Genomic DNA, 16,629 nt, shown 5'->3' on the forward strand with positions numbered 1-16,629 from the left:
AAAATCCATTCTAATAAATAATAATATTTTATATCATTATTTTTATAATATTTTAAGCTATAGATATATAGATAGTGATTCAAATATTACTCTTCCAACCCATATTTGTTATCCATATAGATTATTCGAATATAGAGGGTTAAATATATTTTACCCCTTTACTTATGTCTAAAATTATTTTACCCCATGTATTTCAAAAAATCTCAAACCAGTCTCTATACTTACGACTAAAGTGAATTCTCTTACTTTCTAGATTGCATTTTAATAGTTATATCACATCTAAGAACAAAACAAATATAAGGTTAAAGAAAAATTAAATCAAAAACCTATTTATTTTGCCTGATAAATATGACGGGAGTATTTTAGTTATTTAGGCACACGATCCATTAACTTTGACAAAAAAAACTGTAGGTTTCAGTTTAGTTGTAAATTATAGGGACTGGTTTAAAACTTTTTGAAGTACATGAGGATAAAGTAGTTTTGACCATAAATTTAAATATTAAAATAAATAGGAAAATATTAATCCATATCTAACAAAACTTAGATACAAAACTAAAATTGATCATATTTTACCTGGTCCATTTTCAGCCCCCCCTAATTTAGCCCCATCTATTAATAAAAATCACTTCTAACCTAATTTCTTTTAGGACTTGATCATGTAATTGCCCAATTAATATTTACTAGAAATTTCATTACTTGGCAGGGTTTCACTTTGGATTTTTGGTCCCATGATCGCTGTTAATTTATTAGAAATTAACAAACTCTATTGACTTTTAAAAGATATGACTAAGAAAAAAACTAGAAGATAAAGAGATGATTTTGACCCAAAGCAAGAAGAACTCATTGTTACGTAAACTCTTATTCCCAACCTGTCCACATAACTCAATGCCCAACTTTTGACCTAACCCTACCACTTTTGATCCAAATTTTTTAGGTATTTGGTTGATGGTAACCATTTTATTTTCCACAAAAATTTATGACATCTCAATCAAATCATAAATCACTATTAAGTGAGATTAAAATTATAATAAAAAGTACTATTCTCTAACAACTTAAGCTTTTAAAATTGTTCGTAATTTATATCGTATCTTTACAAACTTTGACCGATTTTAAAATATAAAATATAAAAAAAATTATTTTTTATCCGTCTAAACTTTTAGAACAGTTAACGAGCTGAAACATATTCAATGACATACATAATAAAATAGAAAATTAAAGTAAACAATGTTTTTTTTTTGTCACTTCATATGATGTCACAATCTAAGCTGATATCAATCATCCATATGAACCATAATAACTATATAGAATCTTGATCCTTGGACATCTTTAGCAGTGTATAGTGTCTGATATGAATAGAGTTGGACAAATGAACAATTATGAGCCACTAATTGTCTAATGGACCAGTTTGATAATTTACTTGTACCAACCCCATGATGGCTACTGACTATCCTGTCAGATTTGGATCCTTCTGCTAAGTTTTTGATGAAATATTTATAAAAAAATATTTATAGTATATAATTGTTAAAGTTAACAAATATATATAAATAATTAAAATATTATTCTTTCTTAAAAATTGATCATTTAGAGTGTAAAATATTTATCATTGAGTACTGTAATATTGAGTAAATTTAGATATTGTTCAAACTATTTTAAATAATTTATATAAGAATAAAATAATATTTTTTAGTAGCATTTATGATATTTGAATGGTGGCATTTGTAGGAAAATCTCAAAAGTAATTTGTAGCAATTGGGAGCTTCATTAATAGAGAATAATTATATAAGCTTAAGTTTATAATTTATTTTTAAAAAATTTCTTATCCATTTTTAAAATTTAAAATAAATTAAATGGGTAAAAAGAATAGAAACAGAATTAAAATAGTCAAAAACTCCATTAATACTATTGATTGGATCACTATTGTACTTGTCTCATGACCCTTTCAGCCTTGTAAATAATTCCCTCATTGACATCAATCACCAATAGAATCTCTCATTGACTATTGACTGGCTGGCTCATCATTTCAATTTGAGAACAAAATCTTTAGAAAGATCACTACCTACAATTTTGTGCCCTTATCCATTGGCTTGGTGGGCTTAGATTAAACTAAAGCCACCAAAGTATCCATGATGCTTTCCAGCAAATATTAACTTTATAATTATCTATGACAACTCACAACTTCTTGGCAGTTGACATGGAAGGAACATTCAAATGCACTTAAAAAATTAACTAAAAAAATGAAATAGAAGGGCGGAGGAGGGGTGCAAGACTAATTATTCTCCGGGGGGCTACTCATCCTATTACTACTCTCATCCAAACACACTTAATTACAGAGTTTTGATTGAAATCCGATGTATTAATACTATAATTAAAAAGAATTCTAGTTAAAATAGAAACCGATGCCAATAATTTTGCAGCAGAACCACTGGAGCGCTGGATGCAGGAATATGTTGCATGCAGTCAAATTTGATCAATTGCTTTTCTTTACTTTTGCATACCACCACTTTTTATTTTAGGCTTAATGTTTAAAAGGCCTATTTTTGATCTATTTGCAAATTGATTCTTATTCTTTGTATATATGTATATTGAGAGTATACTAAAAGAAGTACATATTGAGAAAAAAAATTTATGAACTCAAGATGTGATTTCTTACCAAAATGTTTGAAAAAAGAGCTGAGTTACAAATATAACGAAAATGAGATTTTAAATATAATGAAGATCTAATTCTAGGATATGCTGCGAGGAGGATTTGACACAGTTTTATATAAATACTTTCAGAGGATAGAGTGAAAATTTAAGTAAGAAGTTATAATTCAATTGTATAATTTATAGACTTTGCAACAAAGATTCAAACGATTAGGTTAGTTTTAAACATTTTTGTTCAGTATAATGTGGTAAATGGTAATGAGATCATAGTTCTACATAAATGGAAATAAAATGTCATCTTTAGCTATCGATCTAGTTGCATAATATGGACTATATTGATTCTTATTCTTTGTATATATATACATATTGAGAGTATATTAAAAGAATTACATATTGAGAAATTTTTTTATGAACTCAAGATGTGATTTCTTATCAAAATGTCTGATAAAAAAGAGTTGAGTTACAAATATAACGAAAGTGAGATTTTAAATATAATGAAGATCTAATTCTAAGGTATCCTGCGGGGGGGATTTGATATGTACTACTCACCTACTCTACTACGGAAGTATCCATATAATATTTGAATACTCGAAGCATAAAAAGACCCGACAAATAATCTGAGGAAGATAATGATATACGAAACTTTACTCTCATTACTGAACAGATGATTCAAATTAAGCATATGAAACAACTTTGTAAGAATGAACAAATGTGAAAGGGAGAAGAGATTACAAAAATTGGTGGATGTGATGAAGGATTAGGTTCATTTTTTTTTTCTTCTTCTTCATGAACAAATAGGGTTACAAGTGGACAAGAAGACATCAACCACTTTTGATGCCATATAACATCTTGTGTCAACATCATGTCTATTGTGCTGTAATGTTCCATATTAATTGATTTAGACCTCTCCCTTGTATCTTTTTCTATGTTCTTGGAGTCCAATGCAATGCTTATCATAACAAGTAATTATAGTCATAATTATGATGTAGAAGCTAAACCTCAAGATATTTTGATGAATGCTTCATGGTAAATTCCTTGCAATTGTATTTGGTGAAAGATTCTTAGCATTTCTTCAAGTCTTTTTTTTTTTCATTTTTACAACAAAAGAACTTCTTGAAGATAATAAGTTCATTGATAGAAAGCCCAAAGCCCACTCTATGAAGCTTTAGCCCACAAACCTTTCTTGTAAATGAGAAATTAGAATCCAAGTTTGAATAAAGAACAAAGAGTAAATTATATTCAGTAACATCATTCTGTTGACAAGACACTCATATTAATTAATAGGAGACTATATAATTATTTGTTTATTTTTCCTATGAGTTAGTAGACAAGCCCTTTTTTTCACCTTTGTGAAATCTAACAGTGATCATAGAAGCATTTGGAATGAATCTTTTCACCTCTTTTTTTGCTTTGTTATTCCCAAGTTTTAACCAACACTAATTTCTTATTCTTATTCTCATAATGGAATCCCAAATCCTTATCTCATTGTCATCTCATGATATTAATCTTGTTGAGAGAGAGAGAGTAAACTCTTAAAAAATTTACTAGCCTCATGATCTTCTCTATCTTAAGATGATTACTTTTTGACATCACTCTATGCCCTAAAGCATCCACTAGTTAATGTTCCTAACCTTTTCTTCTTCTTTTTTTTTCTCTATCTTTAACTGTTGACCTCTAGAATCCTATCAGGATCAAATCAACAAATATACAATCTTTGGACTTTCTCACACTAAATCACAATCTTGACCTTGAGAGAAATATATACTATTCCCCTTCCACTATTATAATTTAGACAAATTTATCAAAACCGTCCTACGTTTTGCTTTTGTTATAATCGCATTCTACCATATGGATATTTCTCATTCGACACCTGCATTTTTATTTCTAATATCCTAAAACACTTTCATCTATATGATAATTATTTGCTAAAGAAACTTACAACATAGTATTTTAAGACATTAAAAGTGAAATACAAGAGTCGAATGATAAATATCTATATGATAAAGTGTTAAAAAAAAAAACTAAGGTAATATGTACTTGATAAATTTCTTTATATATATAATTTAATATCAACCTTGATTCCAATTTCACCTCCCATCAAATAAGTCCATGCAAAAAGGGTACTGAGGGAGTTAATTATTGGCCTTTGTGGCCTTTAATATGAATATTTATAAAAGTAGATGGATATGGTTCTTTCTGCCATAAAGAAACAAAAAGGGGGAAAAAATTAGAAAAAAAAATCTTATTATACTGTGACACCATATCTAGCCTCATTATATTGGTGGCTCTAATCCACCCATTAAAAGTAATCCACTGTAGCCACCAAGATCATGGTAGAACATTACCTAGACCCATAGCTTTCATAATAATAATAATAATAATTTATATCTTTTGATAAAAATATCCTTATGATTTATATTCATGGTCATAGAAAATCATAATAATCAAAATTATCGTTAAGTAATTTGTAGTTGAGCCCCTAATGCATTACTTGCTCTATTATTATTATTAGAAAAATTTGCATATAATATCCTGTCTTTTAACAAAATTTTAGTTTATAATTTACATTTTTATTATTTAAAAATCGAGTCATATAATTTAATAAATATATAAAGAAACACTTTGTCGTTAGATCTGCTTAACCAAATATCTGATTTAAGTTAACTATATAAACAAATTTATAAAAATGCCTTTAACGAAGTAAGAGCATTTTAGTTATTTTAGAACTTAAATAACTCTATTTAATGGAATATTTTTGTAGTGTTAGTTTAAATCTAAATCAAAGTATTTTTTTTTGCATATATTCGCTAAATTAAAGGACTTAATTTATAAATAATATATATATAAGGTGTAAACCATAATTTTATTAAAAAGGTGTTATATACGAATTTCCCTAATAATAATAAACTAAGTAATGCCATAGGATCTCAAATGACTTCAAATTACTTACAATATTTTTTATGATTATGATTTCTATGACCATGAATTTAAATTATAAGGATATTTTTATCAAAAGATATAAAAATGTTTATTGTTGGACTCTATATTTTAGTTTTAATGTCTCACAAACATTTTGTGTTTGAAGGAATAAATAATATTCTATTATTTTATTAAAAAATAAAATAAAAAGTAAAAATAGTTTTAGGGTATTAAGGCTATAAAAACTAATGTCAATGTTTTTGTAGTATTAAAAGCGAAATGTATGAACGATAATAAAAGTAAAATATTGGATGTTTTTGATAAATTCCTCAAACTATAAATATAGTTAAAATTATGCCAGCCCTACTATTGTTTATCATAAAAGAAAACCCTATTACTTAATAGTATTTTAATTAAGGGTACATTAAATGATACTTATCACCAAAAATCATTTCACTCGGTCAGAAACGCATCAAAATTGAGGATATTACAAAAATATCTTCAACCAAGTCATACTGAACACAAAAATTCTTATACACTTTATGAAGCTAATCACGCTTCTTATAAATTTTTAATAAATTCTTATAGATCTTCAACCAAGCCATACTGGAGCATTTTTAAGATTTCTATTGCACTTAATTTGGGAGTTTTTGGCTAAACTAGCTCTCTTTTTTATTTTATTTTTAATCAAAATAGACTATCTTTCAAATTTATTATCAAATGATATCTAATTTACTATAATCATAATAAAAATGCTAATCAGTTCAGCATTTTTATCCTTAGGTAATTTTTTTTCTTAACCGCAGAAAGATTTAGTTAAATGAATTTATATACATAAAATGCTAAATTAATTAGTATTTTAGGACAAGACAAAAAAGCTGAACTAATTAGTGTTTTTGCTTAGAGATAAAATACTGATTAGTTCATAGTTTTTATTAGGTCTAATTGGATAAAAATAAATTTAAACAGGGTTAATTTGGTGCATACTCTTTTTCCTTTTGAGGTTGTTTGTCTTGATTTCAATGTGACTTTTTATATCAATAGCGGTTAAATTAATAAATAAATAATTAATTAATTATATATTTTTATTTAAAAAAAGAATGACATGATAGAATCTTATAACATTGATGTGGCATCACATGATACATCCATAATAAAAACAATTTATAACACAAAACAAATCACAGGCTGCCACGTCAGCACCTGATGATGACTTCATGCTTGCAAACAATGATGAGCAATCTCTCTCTTCTGTTCCTAGGAAAATAAGTCTCTCTCTCTCTCTCTCTCTCTCTCTCTCTCTCTATGTATATATATTTATATCTATGGAATAATTAGATGAAGATACCTCCATTATTATTTTTATTTTTTATAATATTTTGAATTGTTTAATTATCTGTTAGATTTTTATAATATTCATTTTACTCTTATTTTAGAGAGAAAAAAAGGGTAAAAATTGGGAGTAAAGTGGTCATGCTTTTTTAATATTATTAGAGGGTGAGAGATTATAGATAGTTGAGGGGTCAAAAGTGTCAAAAAAAAATAACTAATTAATTCCAGTAGAGTTAGTTGGTACTTTTTTATGATCAAGGAGGTGATGGGTTCAACTCTAACCTCAAACAATATTGTGGAGAAATTGTTTAGTGTTTTGGTAACTTGGCTCGATTTTCGGTTAATGGCTTGGAGGGACAGCTCGGTAGTGTAACGGCTTAGAGCGAGTCTCGGTGGTCTTTGGTATAGCTTGAAGTCTAGACTAGGCAGCTAAAAAGCTCATTGAAGCATACGTGTATCTAGAGAGGGTTTGCTCTTTGTCCGTCTATATCTAAGCTTTCGAGCTCATGAATGATAAAAAAAAAAACAATTTAATCTTATTTAAAAAAAATCTAAAGTATCAAAATAAAATAAAATAAAAGGGTCTATTTAAATATGCTATAATTTTAGAGGGCCTAAATATAATTAACCATATCTATGTATATATATATATAGCAAAGTGGAAGATGTGCGCTGCCACCAAATTAGAGGTTTCTAGGCTTCTAGCTATGGTCCCCTGCAAAAGGAGGTGGATCTTATGCAGCCCTGGGTGCAGGAACATTTTGCACCTGAGCACTTGACAACCTCTGAGTGGCTACAAGGAAAGTTAAACAAAAAATTAGAAAAAAAAAACTTATAAAGAGATGCATCAACTGATCTAGGAGCCAATCACAGGCTGCCAAGTATACTTTCTGCACCCAGGCTACAGAAGATCCCGCTGACGTTTACCAGTGCTTAATTATGAGATCATATTTATTTTGCATTAGAGTGATTAAAGAAATTTCCTACAATTAAGAACAAAATTTTTATAGGTAGGAGATATGAAGTCCCTTCATATCATCCATACAGTCCAAAGAGGGAATCACATCCCATGTAATGGATATCTATAAAGCATTACTTATCTTTCCCTTATGATGGCCTCAGAGGGCATGCTCTATGGTCACACAAAATAAAGAGAGAAAAGAAAGGAAAGGAAAGGTCCGCGAAGAAATTGACATGAAAGTAACATAATTATATATGTCGAAATTTTAGATAATATATTGTTCTTGGGACAAATAGGGATGTGCCCCCAGATGTCGGTAAGAGAAAATTCACCCTTAGCTCCTAGGGCTTCTTCTTCTTCTTATTCCTCTGGTCCCCCCCCTACCCTCTCTTGCCCTTACCACAAGGAGCTTGTGACCACGTTAGTGATTAAGATCACACTCATGGGACATGTGTTTCCTAATATTCTCGATTAGTCATCCACATGACAAATTCATGTCATAGATGTGAAGGGGAATCTTTGCTTAGGTCACCCCTCTAATAATCGTCAAGGTGGTTAATTATCATCGCTCTATGAAAAGATCAAAATTCATTTAGTAAACATGACCTTTCACTAATTAAGGGGGCATTCACTAAAATTCTCTTCGCCATCGCACTAATCCTTTCTCGTTATAAAAGCAAGCAATACCTAATAGTGACACAAATTAAAGCACTAAAACTTTAACGAAAAAACTAATATATGGTAGGTAACAAATGAATGGCTAAATCCAGATTAATTAGTTAAGAAAAATAATCAATCAATCAATCAATCCCCTAAAGGTAAGGATTATTACCACCCCAAAAGTTAGAAAAAGATCAAAATCTACCAAAGTTTAGAATGCCAATAAAAAGAATGGAGAGGAGAGGGTGGTGGTGCCTTGTCAAGCCCAAAGAGGGAAAGGGATATCCCTTCAACTTTCCTATATTTAATAACCCTAAAAAGCAAATATGGACTCCCTTTCAAGAAAGATCATACCCTCCACCCTCTATATTAATATATATATATATATATATATATATATATATATATATATATATATATATATATATATATATATATATATATAAGTATATGTATGTGTATATATATATATATTCCACCACTAATCTATAGCATAATGGAGTGGAATAATGCCCTAATGATCTCATTAGGACAGGGAAAGTTAATCACTATCTTAATTAGCCACTCCCCAACATTTGAGAAATACCCATTATACCCCTCGTCGGCCATTCCTATTAAACCCCTCCGACCGTTATAACCATGTAAAGTATGGCTAACGCCGTCGAGAGGGGGTCCAATTCCAACGGCTACGAGGCCGGGGGAGGCGGCGGCGTGCGGCCGCCGCGGCTGCCGAGGTGGACGAGGCAGGAGATATTGGTGTTGATACAGGGGAAGAGGGTGGTGGAAGGGAGGGGGAGGGGACGGGCCGGGTCGAACCGGGCCGGTTCGATTGGACCGGGATCGAGCCCGGTCGAGCCGAAGTGGGCCGCCGTGGCGGCGTACTGCCGGCGGCACGGGGTGAACCGGGGGCCGGTCCAGTGCCGGAAGCGGTGGAGCAACCTTGCCGGGGATTACAAGAAGATAAAGGAGTGGGAGAAGGGGAAGGAGGCGAAGGAGTCGTTTTGGGTGATGAGGAATGATCTGAGGCGGGAGAGGAGGTTGCCGGGGTTCTTTGATCGAGAGGTGTATGATATACTCGATGGGGTGGTGGAGGTGGAGGTCGAGGTGGAGGTGGAGGAGGTGGAGGAGAAGGGGAAGAGGAAAGAGGAGGAGGAGGAAGAGGTGGTGTTTGATAGTGGAAGAGGGGCAGGGGATGATGGGTTGTTCTCGGATTTCGATGAGGAGGAGAAGGGATCAGGGGCGGCGGTGGTGGGGGAGGAAGAAGAGGAGGAGGCAGGGGAGGAGGAGGAGAGGGTCTTGCCGCCCCCGCCGCCGCCGCTGCCGGTGGCGGTGGTGCCCTTATCTGGTAATTGGAGTTTTATTAGGTTTTTGATTAAAGAACTCGATCTTTTGATTGGAATTTGGCTCTTCTCTTGATTAATTATGATCATTTCTGGTAATTGGCTTTCATTGGGGGGTTTTGAATTGAAAATCCAATCTTGATCCTCGTTTATTGATAAGTATATGATCTTCGGATTGCAATTCGAGTCTTTCCTTGGATGGTACCCATATGATCTTCTGGGGATTTTGAATCCAAGAGTGATTTGTGGTTATCTTTCATAATTAAAAGTTTGATATTTGGATTACAATTTGATTCTTTTCTTGGTTTTTTCTTGGTGTTGGTCTGGATTTCGAGTTGGTGTGGTTGCTTGATCAGCTGTTTTTTTTATTGCAGAGAAGAAGTTTCAACCATCTCAGCAGGAGAATTCTGAGCCAGGTAATGCTTTGTTTCAATTCAGCCCTACTTTTAAGACTATGGGGTCTTTTATACAGTTTAGTGTTGTCATGAATTGCCAACAAGATAGTATGTTACACCTTCTCCATTAATTCTGATCACTAACAATTAGAAAGATACTTTTTTCTTTCTTTTTCTTGGGATCAACATAAACTTTTGTTTTGAGCGAGCGGTAATTGTCGCTGTTTTAATATTATGAGATGGAATATAATTCACTAGGAGGAAGTTAAAATTTGCAAATAATTGGTAACAAAAAGAGCGAAGATTACAGAGGAGATGATAGTCCCATACTAGATCGGAATTGAGCTCCCGACTTAGCTAGTAGTTTCACTTCTGATGATGTAGCAGAGAACTAACTATACACTTTTGATACTGATTCTAATAGCAATTATTGGGGTAATTATGAAATTATTATTCTATATTGATTTTGTCAAATATGGAAAATGAAACCACCTATAAATTGTATCCACAATTGGTTCCCTCCATCATAGGGTATCCTACCAGTATGCATGGCTATAGAATTATCCATAATCCACCTGGGGAGCAAGTGTCAGCTACCAAATGTTTCATCCATACAACTTTTAAGGCTTACGTAATGAAAAAAATTCTGTCATGAAACAATGACAAATTGTCATGTTCTTCAGTCTTGTCTTGCATGTTACAGAGTTTAGAGCAAAATTCCTAACTACCAGATAGGTAGAATCATCCAAAAGGTTTCACTGAGTAGCTTGGCAAATCTCAGGTGATATGCAAAGCCTTCTTGTTTTAGGAAACAATTAATCAGATACTACAATGTGGTATATGTGCCCATTTGTGCAGTTAAATATGCATTTGTGGCCCCTCGGCTGATTGAATAGAACTGAAACACATAACTGATTGAGCGTTGATGTTAATATTTCTTTTCAAGGAGAAGGTACATCTTTACCTGCCCTGTGCTGTGGCCAAAGTTCAGGGCATCTCCTTGTATATTCATGAGTGACAATTATTGCCCTTATGGTCCTGATTATGTGCAATTGGTAGCTTTTCTTTAGATGACCGAGAGCAATTTTCTGCCAGAATCATCAAATTTTGTACTTTTTGTCCTAATTTTCTCTCTAATTTGGGATGTGAGGAATTCTCAAACTTCCGAAACGAGAGGGATTTGGAATGAAAGAAGCATAAGACTTACTGATTTTCATAAAAACATCCCTATTACTAACTAGTTATTATAAATTAAAACAGGAGTGTTTTCTTTTTGTATTGAAAGTAATGTTGTTAGGCATTTGTAGATAGAGTAATAAATCAACACCAAAAGGAAAGTAATTTGTGACAAATGGGAGGTTAAGAAGGATGCACTTTGAATTGGCCTAGGAACAGGAGGGTAGAATGTAATCGACCAGCCTAGCACAAATGTGTGTTCCCCTATTAGTTCATATATATATTTACGAACTTGTTGAGTATCTACAAACAAGAAATACATATCCAGCAGCCTAACACAAATGTGTTACATAATAACATTGATCCTAAGGATAAATTTAAGCTCAAAATATAATGTTGTCAATCCTTTAATAAACTTGGCCAAGTCATAGAAAGGTGATAGTGGGCTGTCAAGCATACGCAGTACCGGCAAGTTATGACAAGAACTTTCTAGAATTGCATGTCAAATTCTTTGGTTCTTAAGGCTTAATTTTATCATATGATGCTGATGTTATCAAAGTAGCGGGTTATCATCTTATGCTCCTGTGATGATTTCATTTTCCTGATACGTTGCTAATGCAGGTACATCCAAAGATAAGCAACCAGCTTACAATCCTGAGAAGGATTCCCCATCTCAGGAAGGGCAGAAGAGGAGAAGAACGTCACAAGAGGGCTTTGGTGAAACCGAGCTTCAAAGTCAACTGATCGAAGTACTTGAGAGAAACAGTCGAATGTTGACAGCGCAACTTGAAGCTCAGAATATGAACTGCCAATTGGACAGAGATCAGAGAAAGGAGCAGGCCAGCAGCTTGTTAGGTGTTCTCAGCAAACTTGCAGATGCTCTGGGAAGAATTGCCGATAAGTTATAAAATCTTTTTGCAGATAAGGATACAGCAAAAGTCATTCTTAAAGATTTGTACAGATATATAAGGGGTAATAGTTTTTGTGGTAGTGAGTAAATGTAAAGCTTTTCTTTCTTTCTCCAGTTATAGGAAGAGATGGGAATTTATTGTAGTTGGAATCCATGTTTTCATTTCATATTAAAGCTTCGATGACAAAAGAGGTTGTCTGCTTGATCGACTTTAAATTTTGAAAGGGTTGAGATTTTTGTATGCCTCATTTTTCTTTCATCTTCCACATTTAGGTTGCTAATCAGCTCAATTTTGCAGTTCTGCTAATTTCCACTCAATTGCCTTTGTGCCTTTCTTAATACGCCATAAATCTTACTCTCCAAGTCTCATGAACAATGATAATAGATTTCTTGAGAGAGGATGACTGCAGCTCTGTTGTACATAAAGGGAGCCTGAAAACTCTCAAAACTCCATTTACTTGCACCAGCAAGTTGGAGCTAACCTAATTGACCTGGGCATCACATTTGAGGAAGAAGAAATCAAAATCAAAATTATATATATATATGCTGTGAAGAAACCTTTTAATGCATAAACTATCAATTACCCTAACCTTCTTAAAGATAACCAATCAGTGATATCAGAATGATAGAAAAAATTTCTTAATTGAACCAGAGAAGTAAAAGACAATAAAGAAGGTGAAACTGCAAAATCTAACATCCATCTGAACTTGAGAAAAGTCAGAAAAGTAAAATAACATAACTCAGAAGAGCTACTTAGCATAGCCCTCTATCCTTTTCCAGAGAACCAACTTAGAAAACCTTTACTTACATAGTTAATGACAAACTAGCCATATGATCTAAAGTAAGGCAGGTAAATTCAACTGAAATTTTCAGTTCCCACCGACAGCACTCCAGGACAGATGAACAATCAAGTAGACGCCCCCGACTTTGACCGATATTGGCGAACTGCTTTCCTTGATGTAACACTTGCTTCCACCGTGGAAGTTTCTGAACTGTCTTCTTCCATTTCACATGCATCAGCTTCATGGGAGTTGCCTGCTGCTATGCGAACATAGCAGGATGAGACCGAACCAAACTCATTGCTATTGTTTTCATTTGTATGAGCATCATCCACGGACATAGCATCCGCTAACTTCTTTCGAGGGGTAAAAGTAACAGACTTTGGGAGTTCCACAGTAAACTCAGAGACTATCTGATCAGTGTCTGATCTCTTCACCAGATTACGGAAGTCTTGAAATGCTTTGGTGTTGGATTCATCATCATTGTTATCTGACCAGTCCAAAGTATAGCATGTGTATTTAGAGGGATTTCTCACGTAATCAGGAACTCCAGGGGATTCTAAGGGCAAGGAGGAACGCTCTTCTTTTTCTGCAGCACCGTCCATAGGCTGATGATGCTCAATTTGATCATCTTTACATCCAGAGTCAAACCTAACACGTTTCTTTGGCTTTGGATCATCTTGACCCTCTTTTCTTTTCAGTATGGGCTTCAAGTTGTTATCATCTTCAGCCATCTTAACTCGTGAATCTACAGCAACCTGGTCGGTGAGAATTGGAGAATGGGTTCCTTTTTCATCTGATACGTTGTCCTCTCTGAGTCTAGCACCAGCTGCAGAATGATCAGCACGTGGATCTCTATGGAACTCATGGACCTCATCAAAAGTATCATCAAACAAGTCAGGAACTACATTATGAATGTTCATGTATCGGCCATGATTTGTGATTTCCCTCATATACATTCTGTCTCCTGTATCTTCCCTGCCTACTGCTTCTCTGTCATAGTCATCCTCCTCCTCCTGCAAGAAAATTTTCTAGTCAGACGTAATCACGTAACAGCTGGTAAAAGAAATAATAATTCATTATTAATCATATTTTCCAAGCATGAGCCAGCTTAGGGTTTCACATTATGGTGTTCAAAAACTTGGTCAAGAAACAGATTCTTTTTTTTTCTACTTATTTTTCAAAAGGTGCATCTACAACTTCCACTAGTGGAAATATGACAAAAGCTTCTGAGGTATCCTTTACACCTTCCAAGTGACCTACTAAAAATTATCCAGTTCAAGAAACTGCGTCTCAACAAATGTACTCGTGAAGTTGCTGGCCAATAAGAAAACCAGTATAACCTTCATCCCATACAAAAATAGAGAGACAACCTTCTAATATTCTATTGGTTCTCGTACAACAATTCATTCATTTAACAGCAAAGAGCCAAAGATTACCTAAACCAAAATATGCAAGTCATTGCAGAAAACTATTTGATGATAAAAGTTAGAAAAAGTCACCATCCTTAAATCCTCCGGGTTTTACTTTAGAAGAATATCTATACTAAAAGCTTTAGAGAAAGAGTCCATTGATATATTTAAAAAATCTACGTCACTAAACTAAATATCAATCACAATTACGACCTTTAAGAATATCCATCAAAGGATACCAATGTTAAGATTACCAAATAAGCATGTGAGATAAACTTTCCAAAACAGTGACCAACTTTTCCAACTCATAAGACCATTATATGTTTGAACATCTTCACAAAAAATATGCTCAAAATGATATAGCTTTCACAGAAATATTTTCTCAAACAAGCTATATTTCTTTTACGGGCAATCACACTCTGGTGACAAAATATTCGGTTGACATACATCTATTTTTTCTAATAAGGAAAGAAGATGAATTTTTACTTCTACTACGAGCAACAACAGACACGACAAAAGCAGAAACTCTGCTAAAAGATATCACTTCTCTCTTTTAGTTTCTTTTGAAATCGAATTTATTAGCTCTACCTGAGAATAAGCAACTGAAAAGTAATATAAGAATGTCTAAAATCGTAGCATATAATATTTGTATCTTAACATATGAAAGCATGATCTTTATACAAAATTCAAAATTTATACCTACCATTGATACACTAAGCATAAACAAACGATTTCACAGCAAATTTAACAATAAAGCTGATTAAGAATTCAAACCTCGCGATCTAGGGTAGGATCGAGGCCGACGGAAGACAAGATCTCCCTTTCCTCTCTATTCTCACCCCCCTCTCCATCTCCGTCTGCACCTCCTTCCTCCTCCTCCTCCTCCTCCTCCTCCTCCTCATCTAGGTCATCCAGGTCATCGAGATCGCCCTCGAACTCCTCCTTCTTGCGATCGCCATCTTTCCTCGATTTCTTCGAGAAGCAACTCCGAGGGTCGTCGAAGGCAGCGGAGCACAGGGTTTCGTCACGTTCGTCCCCGCCTTCTCTCTGACGGTTCCACTCCCGGCGCTCGACCTCGCCGTTGGCGACCGACCACGATGACACAGGGAACGAGCTCTCCGGGACCGCCGCAAAGAGATGCGATCCGAAGAGACGCTTCACGCGCACCTCAAAGCTCTCCTCCTCCATCGTCTCCTTCCTCTCTCTATCTCTCTCCACTCGCACCTCAATCCTCTCCTCCATCGTCGCCTTCCTCTCTCTCTCTAGGTTTTCCTTTTGTAGGTAAAGATTAAAGCCCAAGGAGCACCGCCTTCGGATCCGGGTAGGATTGGACACTTCTCCTATCCTTATCCATTTGTCCTTCTCAAAAATAATATTAAGGATGGATATTAATTTAAATTTACTATGTTTTCAAAATGTTAATTACCTCTACACCCCTGAATTATATCCGATTTTAACGAGGACCCTTAAATTTTGGGGCAAAGTTAATGGAAAATGCTTAATATAGTTATACTCCTTATAAGTTAATTAGAGCAAAATAAAATAAAATTATAAAATTACCTAAATAGCCTCACATCTAGCACCATGGCAACGAGCCCACACCGGATTTGATCTCAAAGGCCTCTACTACCACCGCCACTGCAACCATAAGGATCCACCCTGCCCTCGCGTTCCACACCACGATGCCCCTTCCCTGTCACAAACCCTCCTCCGATCCCCAAACCCAGCCCTATTGCCGTCGGCGCCTAAATCATCCACATCAAAGGCTTCGCCGCCTTCTTTTCCGGTGTCTCCGCAATTGTACTCCGACAGACCCTCTACTCTACCGCAATTGTACTCCGACAGACCCTCCCACGCCGGCGATGGCGCCTCCCTCCCCCTCCACCGCAAGGTCGCGACGGGGGCCAGTGCGATCGGTGCGAATGCAGGCCGACGACCGCCTCCCCGCAGCCCAACGCTGCAATTATTGTAGTGTCCTAGTGGTTGGCGATAGTGGAGGGGAGGAAGAAGATTAAATTGTAGTTTTATATTAATTTATAAGAAAAGTTAAATTAAACTAATATACATCTTTTTATCTTAATTTAATTAAAGAGCTATATAAG

The 16,629-nt window shown here is 34.4% G+C and overlaps 2 protein-coding genes across 3 annotated transcripts; one reads left to right on the plus strand and one right to left on the minus strand.

The window, feature by feature from the left end:
- Window positions 1-9,035: 9,035 nt before the first annotated feature.
- On the plus strand, window positions 9,036-12,577 carry LOC140797168 (trihelix transcription factor ASR3). Its single transcript, XM_073150446.1, has 3 exons — window positions 9,036-9,860; window positions 10,230-10,271; window positions 12,048-12,577. Exons 1-3 carry the CDS (start codon window positions 9,164-9,166, stop codon window positions 12,332-12,334), a joined length of 1,026 nt encoding a protein of 341 aa, XP_073006547.1. The 5' UTR covers window positions 9,036-9,163; the 3' UTR covers window positions 12,335-12,577.
- A 382-nt stretch (window positions 12,578-12,959) lies between these two features.
- Window positions 12,960-16,446, minus strand: LOC140798177 (uncharacterized). Of its 2 annotated transcripts, XM_073151941.1 has the most exons (3): window positions 16,088-16,446; window positions 15,302-15,886; window positions 12,960-14,131 (listed from the first exon to the last, which is right to left on the minus strand). In XM_073151941.1, the coding sequence occupies exons 2-3, from the start codon at window positions 15,767-15,769 to the stop codon at window positions 13,244-13,246; spliced, it is 1,356 nt and encodes a 451-aa protein (XP_073008042.1). In that variant the 5' UTR covers window positions 15,770-15,886; window positions 16,088-16,446; the 3' UTR covers window positions 12,960-13,243. The 2 variants fall into 2 exon arrangements, with proteins under 2 accessions (XP_073008042.1, XP_073008041.1); XM_073151940.1 differs by having other exon boundaries at window positions 15,302-16,446.
- Window positions 16,447-16,629: the final 183 nt, after the last annotated feature.

The sequence above is a fragment of the Typha latifolia genome, chromosome 11 (assembly GCF_019914945.1).
Source record: "Typha latifolia isolate L0001 chromosome 11, TyphaL0001v2, whole genome shotgun sequence".
Lineage (NCBI taxonomy): Eukaryota > Viridiplantae > Streptophyta > Magnoliopsida > Poales > Typhaceae > Typha > Typha latifolia.